Source organism: Pipistrellus hanaki, assembly GCF_964339955.1.
Source record: "Pipistrellus hanaki genome assembly, chromosome: 8".
Taxonomy (NCBI): Eukaryota; Metazoa; Chordata; class Mammalia; order Chiroptera; family Vespertilionidae; genus Pipistrellus; species Pipistrellus hanaki.
The window spans coordinates 72,678,078-72,696,186 of NC_140510.1; the positions used below are offsets into that span (position 1 = coordinate 72,678,078).

The following is an 18,109-nucleotide window of genomic DNA, read 5'->3' on the forward strand; positions in this document are numbered from 1 at the left end:
TACATGCCCTTGACCGGAATTGAACCTGGGACCTTTCAGTCCACAGACCAATCCCCCGTTCACTGAGCCAAACCGGTTTCGGCGACTTTACAGCCTTGCCATCAAGACAAAGAAGAGATGAATAAAATCCTGCCACAACTCAATGAGTCAAGTCCAAGAAGCATTATTACATAAAACGTGGGGATGCTAATGAAAAATAAAAGAAATAACCCAAGGGACTCTACCAGGGTCCACCAGCCAGAAGTTCTGGGATATTGGCTTGCACAACCCAAATCTCTCCCTGTCCTGCCTGCAGTTTGGCGCCATCTGGTGGCAATTTCCCCTGCCGACTTCAATACCCTTGGGGGCCATTTTGGGTCCGATGGCTGAGTTGGCTCTTTCACGACAGTGGGAGTGATTCCAGGACTCTCCCAATTAGTTGCAGCGAGTCCTGTGGCTCACCCCAGGAAAATTCATCTGGGAGAAACCTGGGTGTGAGGCAGCGGTTCACCCTCCACCTCCTCGCTTAATGATGCGGGGTCGTGTCTAACGGCACAGGATACACTGTCCCACAGAGGAAGCACCGCCCATAGTCCAGGGTGGGAAGCTATGACACTGGAAGCTGATGGATATTCCATGTACATGAACGAATAAATGGGCAAAAACTCAGTAAATGATAACCTGTGTAGAAGACAGACCTGGGAGACGTTTTAAGGGAAGAGTGCAGAAGTACTGGAGGGGCCTCAGGTGTGGAAGGAGCTGCAGGATTCTGAGGTGGCCCATCCTCCATAGAAAGGGAGGGTCGACCAAGTGGCTGTACAATTTCTAACTGAATCACAAGAAATTAGAGACAAAGGCCGACAGGCCTCAGAGGAGAGGACTGGAATCCTAAGGATGCGGGTCCAGGGTGCTATGCAGTGTTGGGGCAGTGTAGAAACCTACAGGATATGGGATATGATGATAGGAAGCTCCTGGTTGACCCAGTGACTAACAGAACTGGGGAAATTTTATTACTTTACAGTCATCTACTCCAGAGGGTTGTTGTGAAAATCATTAACTAGTACCTAACACTAGGTTGGAATTCAATAAGAAAGAGCTACAATTAATGATGCGAAAAGGGTTCAAGGAAAACTTCTTTTCTTGTATCTTGCTATATTTTATCTTTCTTTTATCCTTGTAAAATATTGAAGTAGGTATCAAGAAGGAAGATAAGACACTTGTGGGAACCCTAATCAGTCAGCGTACACCTAGGTGTTCAAGGCCACTCTGAGTGTGGGAATCCTAATCAGGATGTTCAAGGCCAAGTTGCCATTAAGCAGATACAGGGACACAGCAGTTTCACTGTATGCACTGCACCAGCATGCCCTCCTATAACCCGAAAGATTGAGGTTACTATTTAGCGGGAAGCCTCTTTAGTCTAAATGAGTATAAAGTATGTTACTGACCAGCCAGTGAGAAGGCGACTTTACAGTCTTGCCATCAAGACAAAGAAGAGATGGATAAAACCCTGCTATGTGAGGCTGCTTTACTAGGGTGTTCTCCTGGGTTTGCTACTGTATTAGCAAGAACTGCTTTGCTGGACTGCTCTAATGGCTCCTTAGAAGCAATGGCTACTTGAGCTATAATAAAGACTCTCTTATATATCTACAACTTCTCATGTTTTCTCCATATATCTACAACTTCTCATGTCTTGGACACCTTCCTGGTGTCCAAGAAAGTCCAGTCCCTGGCAGTGTGGGGCCCAGACCTCAGAGGCGGTGAACCTGCCAAGATGGATGCTTCTGTGGAGCACAAGGAGGCTGGTGTCAAAAAAAAAAAAAAAAAAAAAAAAAAAAAAAAAAAAAAGCCCAGCCAGCATGGCTCAGTGGTTGAGCATTGACTTATGAACCAGGAGGTCACGGTTTGATTCCAGTCAAGGGCACATGCCCGGATTTCGGGCTTGATCCCCAGTGTGGGGCGTACAGGAGGCAGCCAATCAATGATTCTCTCTCATCACTGATGTTCTCCCTCTGTCCCTCTCCCTTCCTCTCTGAAATCAATAAAAAATATCTTAAAAAGCCAAAACTGGTTTGGCTCAGTGGATAGAGCGTTGACCCGCAGACTGAAAGGTCCCAGGTTTGATTCCGGTCAAGGGCATGTACATTGGTTGCGGGCACATCCCAGGTAGGGGGTGTGCAGGAGGCAGCTGATAGATGTTCCTCTCTCATCGATGTTTATAGCTCTCTATCGTTCTCCCTTTCTCTCTGTAAAAAAATCAATAAAATATATTTTTTAAAAAACATCTGAAAAAGAAAAAGAAAAGCTGGAGCCTGGAACCAAGACCCCCATTCAAGTTGAGAGCCATGGCTGAGGGTAGGCTGCCAGAAGCAGGCAGCCCACAGGAAGGAGCAAGCCCTCCGCCCCCCCCCCGCCCCCCGCCTGCAGCCCCCACCCAGCACCCCGCATGCAGGGCAGAGCCCAGTGGGAAACCAGCTGGCACAGAGGCATGCAGAGTCCCAGGGGCAGAAACAGCTTGGAGCAGGGGGTGCGGAGCTGGGAGGCAGCAGCTGGGCAACCCGCACCGCACATTCACGAAGGGAAGCTCGCCCCGTGTTTAGGTCTCTGGCTCTCGTCTTAATTCACAACAAACTGGACTCCAAATATTCCCAGTGGGGACAGAGGCAACGGCCGGTCATCCAACCTCGGGCTGAGCCCCACCAGGGCCACACTCAGCGAGCGGGACCTCTCCCTCCAGCTCAGAGCAGCCTCCGAGGGGCCCGCGGGCCGTGTCTGCGCTGCTCTCACCCATGAAAAATGGGCTCCTCGGGGCTGAGGGCAGGCCCGCTTAAAACAATAAGCTTTCCCGGCCCCGGCCTGCTCCGGAGCGTGGTCTGGATGCTTATCAAACGAGTCCCCAGGCCACGCTCTGAAGTTCTGGGCAAGTCCAAACATCAGAGTCAGATCTGTGCCTCCTAGACGCAAGGCTGCGGAGCACGTAGCCTGTCAGGGAGATCCTCGGATCGCCCCAGAGTAAACAGTAACACGAGAATATTTACACGGAACAGAACTGTGTACCAGCCTGCGTTGGCTCAGCCAGGGGGAATGATAAATTCCTTGCAGATCTCGCTCTCACAGAGCGGTCCTTTGTGGGCCGCGGACACCACCTCCGAGACGGTGCAGACCAATTACCGAGCGAGGCCTGTCATTATGTCGAAGGAGGAAAATGCCGCCCCCCGTTTTGTTTGATTCTGCAGGGTTATCTTACGCAGCCCGCCCCACTCCCTCAGGTGGAACTCGTTTTAATTTATGGTCCAGTCAAGCCCCGATTCTGGTTGGAAGTAAAGAATACCCCTCCCCACCTCCCCACGAAAAGCAACAAGAGCGCCAGCATCCTCAGGTCCGAGCTTTTTGCTTTCCTTGTCCCTCTTCTAAGGGACCAGACGGTGAAGTGTAAAGTGGGGGAGAGCAGAAACACTGAGAAGTTGATGGTAAGATGTCAACTCTACTTGCCCACATCCAGTTTGCCCTACTCACAGCCCGCCCAAGTCTCGGGCAGCCGTCCGGCAGGAGACGAGGTGAAAGGAGCTATGAAGCCACGTTCGACACAGAGTCCACTCCCTGGTCCCAAAGAACAAAATGCTGCAGAAGCGTTTGCCCAGACTGTCAGCTTGCTTCTAAGAAGCCAGTGTGAGAAAAGGCTGATAGGAGTCAGGATATTTGTCAGAGCATTTTGCCAGATGTTGTCAACCCAATATGATAATCCTTCGATGCTACAGACCTATCCCGGCTATTGCTGCCAGCTAAGGCTTAGAAAATTTTGATGAGCCCTGGCCAGTTTGGCTCAGTGGAAAGAGCGTCAGCATGTGGACTGAAGCGTCCCAGGTTTGATTCCGGTCAAGGGCACATGCCCGGGTTGCAGGCTCAATCCCCAGTGTGGGGCGTGCGGAAGGCAGATCAATGATTCTCTCTCATTGGTGTTTCTATCTTTCTCTCCCTCTCCCTTCCTCTCTGAAATATATATATAAAGGAAAGAAAATACTAATGATACGGTAGCTGTCTGCCAGTTAAATCTATAGCAACTTACTGCTGGTTCAGATTTTCTAGAGAACCATGGTGGAGCAAGGGAGGAGGGGAGGAGAGAAAGACAATAGGAAAAATAGGGGGATTAGAATATGAACAAGGAAGATGTAATTGTACTGGATTCAAAAATTCTTTATAAAAAAATCACACAACAGCTAAGATTTGGAAACTGCCTAAGTGTCCATCAACAGGTGAATGGATTAGAAAACTGTGGTACATCTGCACAATGGAATACTACGCTGCTGTAAATAAGAAGGAATTCTTACCATTTGCAACAGCATGGATGGACATGGAGAGCATTATGCTAAGCAAAATATGCCAGGCAGAGAAAGGTAAATATCACATGATCTCACTCATTTGTGGAATATAATGAACAACATAAACTGATGAGCAAAAATAGAACCAGAGTCATAGCATCAAACAGACTGTCCAACCTATGAGGGGTTAAGAGATCAACCACAGAACTTGTATGCACGCATATGAGCATAACTAATGGACACACGGTAGAGGGGATGCAGGCATGTGCTGGGGGGCAGGGGCAGCTGGGCTGAGGTCAATGGGGGGAAAGGAGACTTATGTAATACTTTAAACAATAAAGTATTTTTTTAAATCATAAATTAATTGTTTTTCAATCAAAGGCCAAATTTAATCAACTTTATTTTAAACCATTAACTAACCCTCATGTAGTGCCAAAGTCCATCATAACTTTATTTAGTAAGTATGGGCTTAGTGAAATTATCTTATTCAGATGTCTGGGGTTTTTTTAAACTTTTGTGGAATCAATATATAGTTTTTAATAATTAATTGTGGATATATATATATATATATATATATATAAATTTACCATTTTAACTGCTTTTAAGTATTCACATTGCTGTGCAACCATCTTCACCATCCATCCCCAGAATGCTTTTTATCTTCCAAAATGGAAACTGTGCCCATGAACTAGATGTCTGGTTTGAGACAGGCCTTCGGCAAAAGCCAGCAGCCTGGGAGGCAGCGGCAGGCACCGGAGAGGTTCACTCAGGGGCTGGCAGATGCAGCAAATCCTCCTACAGCGCCTGGTAACTCAGTGGCACCAGGTGCTCTTACCCTCTCCCCTGCTCACTCCTGATGCCCAGGACTGCAGCAAAGCTCTAGAACAGGTGTGGAAAGAGTAGAAGTCTGTGTCACTTTTACACTTCAGCTTACAAAGTTCCAGCTGGCTCCCCAGCACACAGCCCTTGGTCAAAATGAGAATGCTTCTCCCTCGTTTACAGGTGACGGAACTCTGGCTCCACGGGAGGGAAGACCACGCCCTCCACCCCGCTGCCCAGGGCTCGGTCACCAGGCTGCATGGCCTCTGCCAAGGCAACAGGGGGATTCGGTGCTACTGCTTCTCAGCTCTTACCATCGGAGAAACAGACCCGCTGGATCTAACGGTCCAGTGGTCGGCAAACTGCGGCTCTCGAGCCACATGTGGCTCTTTGGTCCCTTGAGTGTGGCCTGGGCAAGTCTATTTTGAAGAAGTGGCATTAGAAGAAGTTTAAGTTTAAAAAAATTGGCTCTCAAAAGAAATTTCAATTGTCGTACTGTTGATATTTGGCTCTGTTGACAAATGAGTTTGCCGACCACTGGTCTAACCAGACTGCTTCGGCTCTCTTCACCACAGCAACCAAATGTCCTTTATGCCTGAAAACAAAACTGAGTCCATCATTTTTCCATCTTTTGGGCATTTATATCGACAGCAAAACTACTCAAAGAAGCAAATTTCTGGAACAAAATTAAAACAACCAGATTCAAGAATCAAATGTCAGTTTTAAAAAAAGAAGAAAGAAAGAAAGAAAGAAAGAAAGAAAGAAAGAAAGAAAGAAAGAAAAGAAAAAGTTGAACTCAATCTCTTTTTTATTTTTAATTCCATAAAATAAATTCATAATATGTGCTCTTATTTGGAAAGACCATAATCTTTCTTGTTAAACAAAATCATCAACAACAAAAAATGTGCTTTATGGATAGAAAGGACCCTATGCTAAAGCAATATAAATACTAAAGATTTACATAAAATTGCCAGAATCAACAAGTGGCTTCTTTTAGTTCACAAAATGACTACATATTTTGATTTCTTTCAAATAAATTCCTCCTGACTGATACCCTTCTCTGTGCTCAAAAGCAATATATTCCCTAAATCTTCAGACTTCCCATTTAAATTCCAAAAAGGATAAACACAATTCCTTGAAGTCATGCCCAACACCACCATGCCATCTCCCTACATAAACATTAAAAAATTAGGCAAATCAGGTTTTTGGACTTATCTCTGGAGTAAACAACAGGTTATCCTAAAAATGGGAAGGCAAAAAAAAGAACAACCAGGCTTTGAAGGAGTAATTTTATTTTATCATTCTCCCCACTTTTTAGTCACTTAGTACTTGATTTTTTATCATACACATTAAAAAAAAAATAATCATTTGAAAAATGAAAATTGAATACAGACCTTGGAAATAATGAGTCAGGGAAAGCAAATCCATCTCTGGTTTTGTTCTCAACAATTACAGGTGGTTGGGCAGCCACGGCCATGCCGCTCCGCTGATTCAGGGGGTCTTCCAACACATAAAGTGCACAAACTTGGTGCAGAGAGGCTCTCGTGGCGTTTCAATGAGGACTAGAACAATCACTGGGCAATTATGAACAACCCAGAAAGACTGGCTGTTGAACAAAGAATGCTTCCAATTTTCTAAGCTCTGTATCTTCCCCTCATCTTCATTGGCAAAACAACAAAAACAAAAAACTTTGTAATGACTGACATTTTTCTTTAAAATGTCCATGAATTCTTACACTGGATCACATGAAAACGCCTCTTCGTGTCTTCCAGAATTCCCCGATATTCTCCTTTAGAGCATATTCAGCACAGTTCTTGCACTCTTGGGGAGTAAATCCAATTAGTGCTCTCCCAATGGTACCAATTCCCCGATCACCCGCCAACTTTTTAACTTGAGTTTCTATGTAATGAGGGGATACGTAAGAAAACTGGTCCCCACAAACACGATAAGCCATGTATCCAGACTCTTCTGAGGTCTCTGCAGCTTCATGGTCTCCAAAACTCTCCACGTTGCAAGCTATCTCAATTTTCCCCTCATGGGGAAAAGCCATCGCTTGGACGCCCTTCAGTCCATTTGCGTTTGAGCCCCGAATGGCGCCGGCAATCTCTTTCCCCAGGGCCAAGTCCTGGGTGTCTATGGTAACGTTGCAGTTCATCACATACGGGCTGGCGCCGATGCCTACGTCATTGGAAAAGCATGTTAATCAAGCAAAGCAAAACCCTCCTTCTGAGTGTTCTATTCTTTAGCCGATTTTAATCTAAGGAGCTTCCTTTACATAGCTGTACTTTAAAATAACACAAATATCTCTCATTATCAACTCCAGAATTTTGTAAAAAAATAAAATAAAATAAATATATATACATATACATATATATATATATATATATATATATATATATATATATATAGAGAGAGAGAGAGAGAGAGAGAGAGAGAGAGAGAGAGCTATTTAAGCTGAAAGTAGAAATTTTATCTACTCTCAAAGTATCTGAAGGTTGTTTTTTTCTAGAATGGCTAGGAGTCCAGAATTTCCCAAATATCAACAGAAAAAAGGGAAATGGACTTTAGTATTAAATATCAACAGCAGCAAAAAGTCTTGGCTTTCCCTTCATTCATTTCTGAGGATATCTCCACAAGGGTTCGGGCCTAAGGGCCTGGGAGACCAGAATAAGTCACACTCTGTACCCATCCCTTCCTCCCCCCACACACCCCTGCTTCCACCAAGTTAGGTGAACACCCAATTCCAGTGAACTTCAACAACAGTCCTGGTTAGGGAAGGAGGTCACTAAAAAGTGACAAAAAGCCTTGGAATTGGGAAGAGAAAAAAACACTTGTCCCATGAGAATGTGGGTCTGGCAGGGTTTGGAGCACTATGGATACCCACTGAGGTACAACCTGTTGGAGGCACCTGTCCCAGCCCCAGCATCCCCAGGACCGCGGACAGCCAAGGCCTCTCTGAGCCCTGTTACTTTAGAGCCGGGGGCAAATGTCCCTTTTCTTCTTGCCTCAGGAATGGCGCAGCTCAAGTTACACAAATAACCCTGCTCTAATTATAACTTACATCTTAAGATGGACAACTTGGTTGAATTAGCATTGGCATAAAAAGCTTAGGTTTGCAGTTTCTTCACTTTGGGGGAACCTGATATTTCTGAAAGCAAGGTTGATGAGGGAGTGACGGGGGATAAAAGGCTGACCTCATCTTCAGCAGATGACAATTCCTTAGCTACTATTTCAACGTTATTTTACTGTCAGAGCTCTTTCTTGCTACTTTCGAACATATTGTTCGGGATGTCAGTATCCATCAGAGCTATCCTCTGGGCTCACTCTCCTTGGATGGCCATGGATTGGGGGCTTGGCTGCCTTAGCCTAGGCATGCTCGCACTAATAGATGCTTCACAGAAAATCAGCACATGGAAACCGCACTTCGTCTTTTCCCACACGTGTGCACATAATAAAACATTTCAACTCCTGAGGTTGCGCCTCTTCCTTCTGGGAGTTCTGCAGCAATGAATCAGGTTACAGTATTTCTCCATAATGCTGATTTCACAAAAATTACATTTCCAAACAGTCAATATATCTTTCTCTCTCATAATCTCATGCACCAATCACTTACTCTAAATATCTTTGAGAAGTATATCAGTTTCAATATTTCACAGAGCACATTGGAATTTTCTTTTTTTTTTTTTTTTTTTTTTTTTTTTTGTCAGTGCTAATGCCATTCGTTAATGGAAAACATCCAAGCATGGCTTTTCTCTCTCCTCCGCCCAACTGATGACCCCCTCCAATCTGATAGACACTCCCTATTCTGACTCAAGAACTGGTCTCGTCTTCACCATTGCTCCAACGACCTCACTCATTCTTTGCTGAAGAGTGTATTTATGTATACACTCTGCTACAGTAAGCACAACTATTCAAAATACATACTGGGCCTATTGTGCTTGGCTACTTCTAAACTTTGATGTGTCCAATCGGCACTCAGATATCCACATGCAATTTGTCAGCATGAGGGAGTCCTTGATATGGACCCAGGGCCCTGGTGCCCACACTGCGGTGGCGTGGGCCAGTCCTTCCTACGGCTACAGGATCCAGAAGATTCCAAGGCACCTTTTACCACCACATGCCCAAGAACTGTCCCTTTCTAGTTGCATTTCCAAAGGCAATCATTCTTGTTAATAAATGAGTTCATTGCTTAAGGTAAGTTATTGAAGATAGAAAACGTTTAGATCTTAAGCCCAGAGCACACGAATTTGATGAAAAATATACTTGTCCCCACACTGATTTACTTAATTTTTAAAAACCCACTATTTTAAAAATGCCTTTAAAAGCACATGTAAAAGAAAGGCATATGTAAAAGTTAATTATTTCTTAGAAAAATAAAACCAAACATTAAAAGTAACTTTTATATTCTCTTTTAAATAAAATAAGAGGTAACCACTTAGCACAGAATGGTCATTTTTCATGTATCCCATTGTTATGTGTTACTTTAAATTCTTCTATTAGACTTTAATTACACAATGATTTAATTAGTTTTATCACTACAGCATCAGCAGTGAATAAACAAAGACAATTCGATGAATCCTGAGAAGTTTCTGACCTCATCGGGTAGGGGTTCCCTTTTATTGGGGTTAGGAGGCCATGACCCATTTCTCCCTTGGAAGTGGGAGGAAAGGGGGGGGGGGGTGTGCAGGGAGAGGAGGGGGGAGAGAGGAAGAGGAAAAGAAAACCACTTTCTGCCCAAATGCATGCTTTCCCAGCTTCCTCCTTTCAGTCATTTCCAAGTCCAATCCTAACACGGTGCACGAATTCTAACGAATCCAGCAGGCCCAGTGGCTTTATTCAAATGCTGAATTTGACGCTTTATGCTCATTAAACTTAGCAAGAATTTTTAAAAAAAGAAAATAATTAATCCCAGCAATTCATATTTCTAGTGACACGTCATATAATTAAAGTGATTCCACTTTTTGCTCTAACATTAGAAAGCTGATGTGAGCTTGTTTGTCTGCAGCTCGCCCCGCCCCTGCCTCCACAGATTGGCAGGCTGCTCTGCGAATCTCCCCACTCGAAGCTCAAATCCCAGTTCTGTTCCAACGCAACTGTCACAACGCCCTCCACGAAGGCTAACGACGAGGATGAATCGCTGCTATGATTTCACTTTCCATGTGTTCCGTTCTTTAATAAAAAATTTGTCATTCTAAATATTGGTGTTCACTCTTAGTTAAGTACTTTCTTTTTTTTATCAAAAAGAAAAAGAAACTGAGATTCAGTTGCTATTATTTCCCAAGGAAACATAACAGGCCTGATGTTTTCCTGACAATCCTGCTATTTCCTTGTGTGGAAACACTGTATTTATCATGTACTGCATGGCTGGTGATTTAGATATTGTAGGGACCTTATGGTGAACTGATAGAGATGTAAACTCTTTCTGCCAGATTGTTTAAGCAGGAAAAAAAAAAAAAAAAGAAGAAGAAAAAAAAAAAACCCAAATGCACTTAATTAACATCTGATGTGTAGTTTTTGCAAACACAAATGCGATATTTGTGTTTGAGCACTGGCAGTAATGACTGTGAACTATGCTATTAATGTCTGGTTTAAAGATGCTTGTGGTAGGACCATGTCTGGAATAACACAAATAAAAACCTGCATTCAGACAAAACAATAGTGAAGAGCCCATTAGAACAATGAGAAGGCAGCACTCAGAGAAAACACGCGTCCTGCTTTTCCCCTTTAGGTTAAAACTATCCTCAAAAATAGTTCTCAGTGGCATCATCGCCAGCCAATGTAAAGGTAGAAAGATTCTCTGTATTTCCCTCCACAGGGAGAGTTTCGTTTCAGCGGCTCAGAAGTTGCTTAGGGGTGCCTTAGACTTCCTGCTCATCATACTGAGTTCCTCCTCGGCAGCTGGTAGTCACACGTGTGCGAGGAGAGAGCTGGGTGGTGTTCTGGGATATCTGGCATCTTCATACCTGAAGAGAGAACTTCACCTTGGTGGATTCCTGTCCAATGTGAATAAACAGAGATTCTCATGGACCAACGTGCAATTCCCTCAGTAAATATGTTTTACTGAAAACCTGCTGAGTGTCTGGAGCCCGGAGCAGCTGGGTATAAAAACATGAAGAGGGTGAAAGTAAGATAAAATCCAGCCTCGAGGTGGTCTCTGCTTCACGGTAACAAAGAGAGCAGGCACCCTGCCTGGAACTTGGGTTCCACAATACAGACAGTCATTACACCGAGCGAAGAGGCACCGTTACATATGGGGACTTGGAACTTTTTTGGAACAGGTACTAATGAGAAGCCACAGCTGAGACAAGACATTTAGTGACGAAAGCCATAAACTCACACATAATTGCTCAGTCCCATGCTCCCATGGCTGGAAGCATGCAGGGCTCTGATGCGTGTGGCCAGAGCTGGGAGTGGTACCCCAGGGATCTGGATTCAAGCTCCACCTCCTCAGGACACTGCCTTTGCTCCGCTGTTTCTCTGCAAAATGCTTACCATATTTCCCCACTCTGCGAGGAATTGTGAACCTCAATTTCTCAGCTTTGAACCTTTCAGAAAATTCAGAGAGGGAATTACAGCAGTAGGTACACATGAACGTCGTCATGGAAGGAAGCCAGCCCAGGTGAGGCCAGCTCAGGTGACCTGCTTGTTCCCCAATTTTCCATAGTGGACTGGAGTCCTCCATCCACCCAACACCCAAGTCCTTCCAGTGCCCATCGCAGGTCCGCATTCAATTACACGTTCAGACTTTCACCTCCCATCACCCAGCGTGGATGTTTAGTCAAACAGAGAATCATGGGAATAGGTTCCTTAAAACTTAACAGACTCCTTCTGAAACAGGAAAGCGATTTTTCAGAGACTAAGTAAAAGTTTTGATGTGGAGTAAATCGCATTATTCAATGTCAAGGAAAGTGGCTGATGATGCTACGCTTCTGATCTGCAGGGAGAGAAGAGGCAGGGGCAGCTCTCAGGAACCCATTTAAATAGCTAAACAGAAGTCCCCGACTCCGAGATGTGCCGATTACCTCCATCCGTGATTCCCAAAACAGCAATGAAGCTGTGTAGTTCAAAGAATAGTCCCTGTATTTTTAAACAATGATGCATATAGTATATGCAGGCCATTCATATAACATATCAGCCAGCAGTGTTTAAATTATCCCATAAATGTTTAGGGTTTTTAAATATATATGTATAAAGTATTTATTTATAGATCTGAAAGTATCAACTATTACTGCTTTGCCCTAACTTATGTTCCCCCACGAGCTGGCCAACTACAAACTTTTAAAAGGAATTCGGTTAAAAGATTTTGTCTGTTTGGCACTGGCTGGGAGTGCTAGTCATTTCTGAGCTCACTTTTTTCCTCTCCTGTTTATAATATTCTTAGGGAACTTCAAAACAGAAACCTGCTCCCTCATAGATCTGCTTCCTCTGGGGGACTGCACAGATTAATTTGTCACTGGAAAGTCAACTGTAAGTGTTCAGTTGATAGCACCAATCATCCTATTTAATTCTTTTTTAGGAAGAGAAATAAACAGCAACAATGTGTTGAGGCTTTTCTGTTTTGATGGGAGAAGTGGAAAGATTTGTTGAGAAACACTGACATAACTAAAGAAAGTTAGAAAAATATATAAAGCCATTATATTTTAAAATAAGGGAAATCACCACCACTGTTGAGAACTAAATGCACTGAAAAATTAGATGAGTAGGAAACCAAGATGGCGGCATAAGGTAAACACCTGTATGTGCTGCCTCTCACAACCACACCAAAACTACAACTAAAGGACAAAACGACTATCACCCAGAACCATGGGGAAGTTGGCTGAGTAGAAGTTCTCTACAACTAGAAGGAAAGAAAAAGGCACATTGAAACCGGGTAGGAGGTTCAGAGGTGCAGAAAAGCAGAGGTACGGAGACATGTGAATCGGGCTGGCTACTGGGTGCACTGTTTTTTCCAATTGGAAGGGAGATACAAGCTTTCAACTGCTCTGAACTCCAGTTTCCGGCGAGACTCTGGGGACCCAGAGTCTTACAGGGAGAAACTGGTGGCTTTCTCACAGAGGTGCTCAGAGGAATCGTTTACTGCTCGGGGGTGTGGAACTCGGGGACGTGGAAATGCAGAGATGCAGAGATGGCTGACTGGCAGGCATTGCTGTTTGCCACACCCTGGTGATTCCCTGAGACCCCACCCCACCCAATTTACAAACCCACCCAAACTGTGCACAGCAGCTTTTGCAAATGAATGGCCTGCCCTTTCACAGCTTAACCTAACAAATTGCAGCTGGGTTAGACAGCTCCAAAACTTCCAAACCCCAAGCAACGAGGAGAAATCTGCAGATGTCTCTGTAGCACCTGCTGGGTGGCCTCAGACAGTAGCTGATTTGCACCCCATTGGAGATCTAGGAGACAGTGTACCAAGTGGTCAGTGTGAGACAATGTTAGATTTCAACACCTCACATCCATAAGTGACACACACAAGAGGCAGACTCAGTGAGCACCAAAGCCCCACTGAAGCAAGTCCTGCCCCATAAGGGTGTCTCCAGCACAGCAGTTCTTCCATTATAGACACAGCTCATCCTCACAGACAATTGGCCTGGAGGTCAATTACTCCCAGTGTACTAACTACAACAAGGCTTAACTACAACAAGACTGTGCTCTTGATGTGTGTCCTGAACTCACTTCCAAAGCTTTAACCAACCGGTAGCACCTTTACCAGTACCAGTGCCTGTGATGACATCTTTAGTATCAAAATTGCCTTCAAAATATCATCTTTAAACATTTTTGTGCCAATTTTGAACATTTGGTCTTTAACTCAGATATGCTTTTCAAATCAGGTTAGAGGTCTTCCCAAATACGAACCCATGCATTCTCACAGCACTGCAAAAATGAGAACTGGGTTTTTCAAGTGTTTGCCTAACATAACGCTCAAGCCAGCTCTGCTGTATTCTGATACCAGAACTGTCTCCAGTCCCAGCCCACTAGCTGTAACCGCACTATCTGGCATGGGCTGACTAGTGTGTGGTGCAATCCCTTCAGCCTCCAGTGAGACTCGAATTAGAATCCAGGAACTAGACTTCTGAGAATTCAGTCACAGAACTTACACTTCTACACTTGCGAGACAAATCGTGGGAAAATATGTTAGGTTCAAATTGGCAGGGAGTGATCCGTTTCTTCCTTTTCCCATAACTACAGACCGAACCACACTTATAATCACTTTTTTTATATACCTCCTCTGCAGGAAGGGGAAAGAGGCCCTTTAGTATTGCATTTGGTACTTAGAAGACATTATTTCAACTTCACAGTCTTATGAGGGAGGTGCAGGTATTGTGTCCATTTCACAACTATGGGGACTGAGGCTTAAGGAACTCTCAGAGGTCACACGGCCAGTAAAAAGCTGGGCAGGATTCCAGCAGCCTCAAAGCCGTGATTTTTCTGCTGCATCAACTGTGGACACCCTTCATTTGAGAGCAGAATTCTGTACCAGGGGTCCATAAGCAGAGGCCTTTGTGTGACTGGGCAGAGCTGTGTCATGAGGAAATGTGTTTCTTATGCCTGCCCACCTCTTGGGTAGCCAATATTTTTATAACAGCTAAGCTATTAACTGATTACCAAAACGTTGCCTAACATGGTTGAATTTGTGACCCCCTTCAGAAGATATCCTATCTAATAAAAGAGTAATATGCAAATTGACCATCACTCCAACACACAAGATGGCTGCCCCCGTGTGGACACAAGATAGCCGTCACAAGATGGTCAACAGGGGAGGGCAGTTGGGAGGGACTAAACCTGCAAGGGAGGGCAGTTGGGGGTGATCAAGCCTACAGGAGAGAGCAGTTAGGGGAACCAGGCCTGCAGTGGAGGGCAGTTGTGGGGGACCAGGCCTGTAGGGGAGGACAGTTAGTGGGAACCAGGCCTGTAGGGGAGGGCAGTTAGGGGCAATCAGGCTGTCAGGGGAGCAATTAGGCATCAATCAGCCTGGCATGGGAGTGGTTAGGGGATGATTAAGCTGGTAGGCAGAAGCAGTTAGGGCAATCAGGAAGGCAGGCAGGTGAGCAGTTGGAAGCCAGCAGTCCTGGATTGTGAGAAGGATGTCCTACCAGGATTGGGCCTAATCAGGCAGTCGGACATCTCTCGAGGGGTCCCAGATTGGAGAGGGTGCAGGCTGGGTTGAGGGACACACACCCCCGTGCATAAATTTCATACACTATGCCTCGAGTTTGAGAATAAAAGAATTAAGACTCAAGTAAATGGAAGCAGAATGGTGAAGTACAGGGAACAGGGATGGAATTTGGGGGGAGATAAGCCCTGCACATGGGGCAGAGCTGGGGCAGCAAACAGGCGAGAACCATGAGACCCTGGGGCAGGGAGAACGCCATACCTGTCTCGGGTGCTGGTCGCTCTGTTCCAGAAGCCCGGTGTCTAGAGAAGGCTCCCCAGCTGCCCCAGAACTGATTTCCAGCCGCACACATCAGTTTGGCCACACTGGCTGGTCAAGTTCAGACTTTCCTACCAGCTGCAAGTAACCTGGACCAGGTCCCTGCCTCTCCTCCCCCCCACCCCCCGCCCCCACCCACTGTGTCCCCATCACCCCCGGGCCCAGCAGCAGGCCTCCAGGCCGCTGCCCCAGAGTCGGAAGTGACACCATTCTCGTCACCATGGGCAGGCTGCAGGGCTCATCACGTATCTCCGAACAGCCCTCTAAGGGACTTGCATCACGTATCTGAGGAGGGCTGCGAGCCTCTCTGGTCGGCTATGGAGAGACAGCTGAGAGCCAGAGCAGAGAGCCCCTGACCAGTCCACTAGAGGCCTCCCTGGGACTGACACTATGCGGGAGGGACCAAGTCAAGGGCATCTCAGGAGTCGATCGTCAAGTTTAAAAACAACGGCAAACAAAGCCAAACTACGAACCTGTTAAGCCACATCTTCGGGCAGGTGCCGCTCCCAGGTCAGGTTCAAGGGCACCGAGGTCCCGCCTCGCGAACCAGCCCAGCTGCTTCCTTCTCTGGACCAGAGGGCGTTTCTGGGGCAGGTCGGCCTCGCCGAAGAGAAACACGCTGCTGCCTGGGACGCACAGGACGAGGGTCTCAGCCAGGCCTGTGGCGGCGGGAGGTGGTAACAGAAATAATTTAAAATCGGGCCCAATGGAAGGAAATCAAGCACACAATTGTTTTAGAGTGGTAACACGCACGTAACACATCATCTGCCATTGCGACCATTTCTCAGGGTGAAAATCAGTGACATTAAGTACATTTCCATCACAGTGTAACTATCACCATAAAAGCCTATAATTCAGACTCATTTTTTAAAATCAAAGCTTGAAGATAATTTATTTTTCCGTGAAGGAGGAGTCTAGTAATAAAAGTTTGTCTTTGTACAAGGAGGCTAGAATTTCTGAGCCATTACAAATATTCATCACTAAGATGAATGAAATTGGTGCCTTCAGGTCTTGAACAATTTTCTGACCGCCTCAAATTGTTAGGAGAGATCAAAAGATCACCAGGGCCAGATCTGCACTGTCCGATATGGTAACCCCTGCCTATGTGTGCTATTACCTTTTAATTTTAATCAATTGAAATAAAATATAATTAGCCTGGCCGGTAAGGCTCAGTGGTTGAGCATCGACCTATGAACCAGGAGGTCACAGTTCGATTCCCGGTCAGGGCTTGATCCCCAGTGGGAGGAAGCCTATCCATGATTCTCTCTCATCAATGATGTCCCCCTTCCTCTCTGAAGTCAATAAAAATACATTGTAAAAAAAGAAATACAATTAAAAATTAAGTCTTTCAGCTGCACTAGCCACATGTCAAAGGCTCCATATCCGCACATGGCAAGCGGTCTCCTCATGGAGCCTCGCAGACAGCAAACATTCCCGTCGTCACAGGAAGTTCTGTTGGACAGGACCTGGCCAGGTGTTCCATAAAGAAGCCCAATATTTAAGCATAACTTTATGGAGGGGACTCTGAGTGACAATATTTTTGCATCTTCTCTGTCCCTTCGTTATACCCAGATCCTGTCTCTGGCCTTGCCTTCTCAAGGCAGATTAGAGAACTAGCCTGTCTGTTCCAGAGAACTGCTCCCCAGAGCCTGTTTGCAGCCAACAGCACGTTCGCATGGGGCTCATTACAATCCCAAAGGACAACGAGGGCAGGCACTCTTGTCTGGTGTGTGATATGCAGGTGTGGAGGGAATTCTGGGGGTGGCCTGGACAGCAGAGACGTGGGCCTTCTTTACTGGAGGTGAATCATGGCACACAGGGGGCTAGAGCAGGGCCTCCTGCCACATAAGCAGAGGAAACCTCTCCAGCTGCAATGTTAGGGTCTGTACCTTGTTTGTTTCTGATGCGGACGGCCATGTGGATGGGAGGGGGCAGAAGAAAGGGGAGAACGTTTTGGAAAGTTGTCAGAGGTTAAGATGCCTCCACATCCCAAATCTCCTAGTTGTTCAGATCAATGACATCCACTCCAACCACACTTTGGCTGCTACAGCTTAAAACACAAACTGTGATGCCCAGATGATATGATCTTTGGAACTTGCTTTAGAATACTTCAGTAAAACCAAAGGAAAATAGAGGAAGATAAAAAGAGGGAAAAATAAAGGAAGAAAAAGAAAAAAGAAGAAACTGCCCCATAGAATAGATGGAGAGCCTGAGATTAGATAAACCAAGGAGGGCATCCAGCAGGCCTGTGTGCATGCTCAGTAGATGCCGGCCTCTCCCCCTGGCAAGCCTGCCCCGCTGGCCTGCGTTCTGATATGCTGGAGCCACCTCCCTGGGCCAGCATGTTCCTGCGCCTAGAAATCCCTGTCTTCTCCACAAACTCACAGTGGAAGGAATCAACCTTCATTTCCGTTCTCTAATGCAGAAAATAAAGTATTTCATTCCTCTCATGCAACGAAAAGACAACCAAAACCAAATTGGTATTTAGTAACAAAATCAGTGCACGATCCTCTTCAGGTTCAAGGAGAGAACATTTACGTTTCCATTGACTGCAACCCGGGGGCCT

The 18,109-nt window shown here is 45.5% G+C and overlaps 1 protein-coding gene across 16 annotated transcripts in view; it reads right to left on the minus strand.

Annotated features, from left to right (window-relative positions):
* The window catches only part of FTCDNL1 (formiminotransferase cyclodeaminase N-terminal like), a 153,480-nt gene that overhangs the window by 117,159 nt on the left and 18,212 nt on the right, over positions 1-18,109 (minus strand). For 8 of the 16 annotated variants that reach the window (XR_014795830.1, XM_084893275.1, XM_084893277.1 and 5 more), the window contains one exon: positions 16,017-16,202. Coding sequence is in view for 15 of the 16 variants with exons in the window: in XM_084893275.1 (XP_084749401.1) it covers positions 16,017-16,202 (186 nt within the window). In the remaining variant the exon portion in view is untranslated. Of the gene's footprint in view, positions 1-5,908; positions 7,293-16,016; positions 16,203-18,109 lie in introns of those variants that run through there. The other 8 variants (XM_084893281.1, XM_084893278.1, XM_084893271.1 and 5 more) reach the window with 2 other exon arrangements.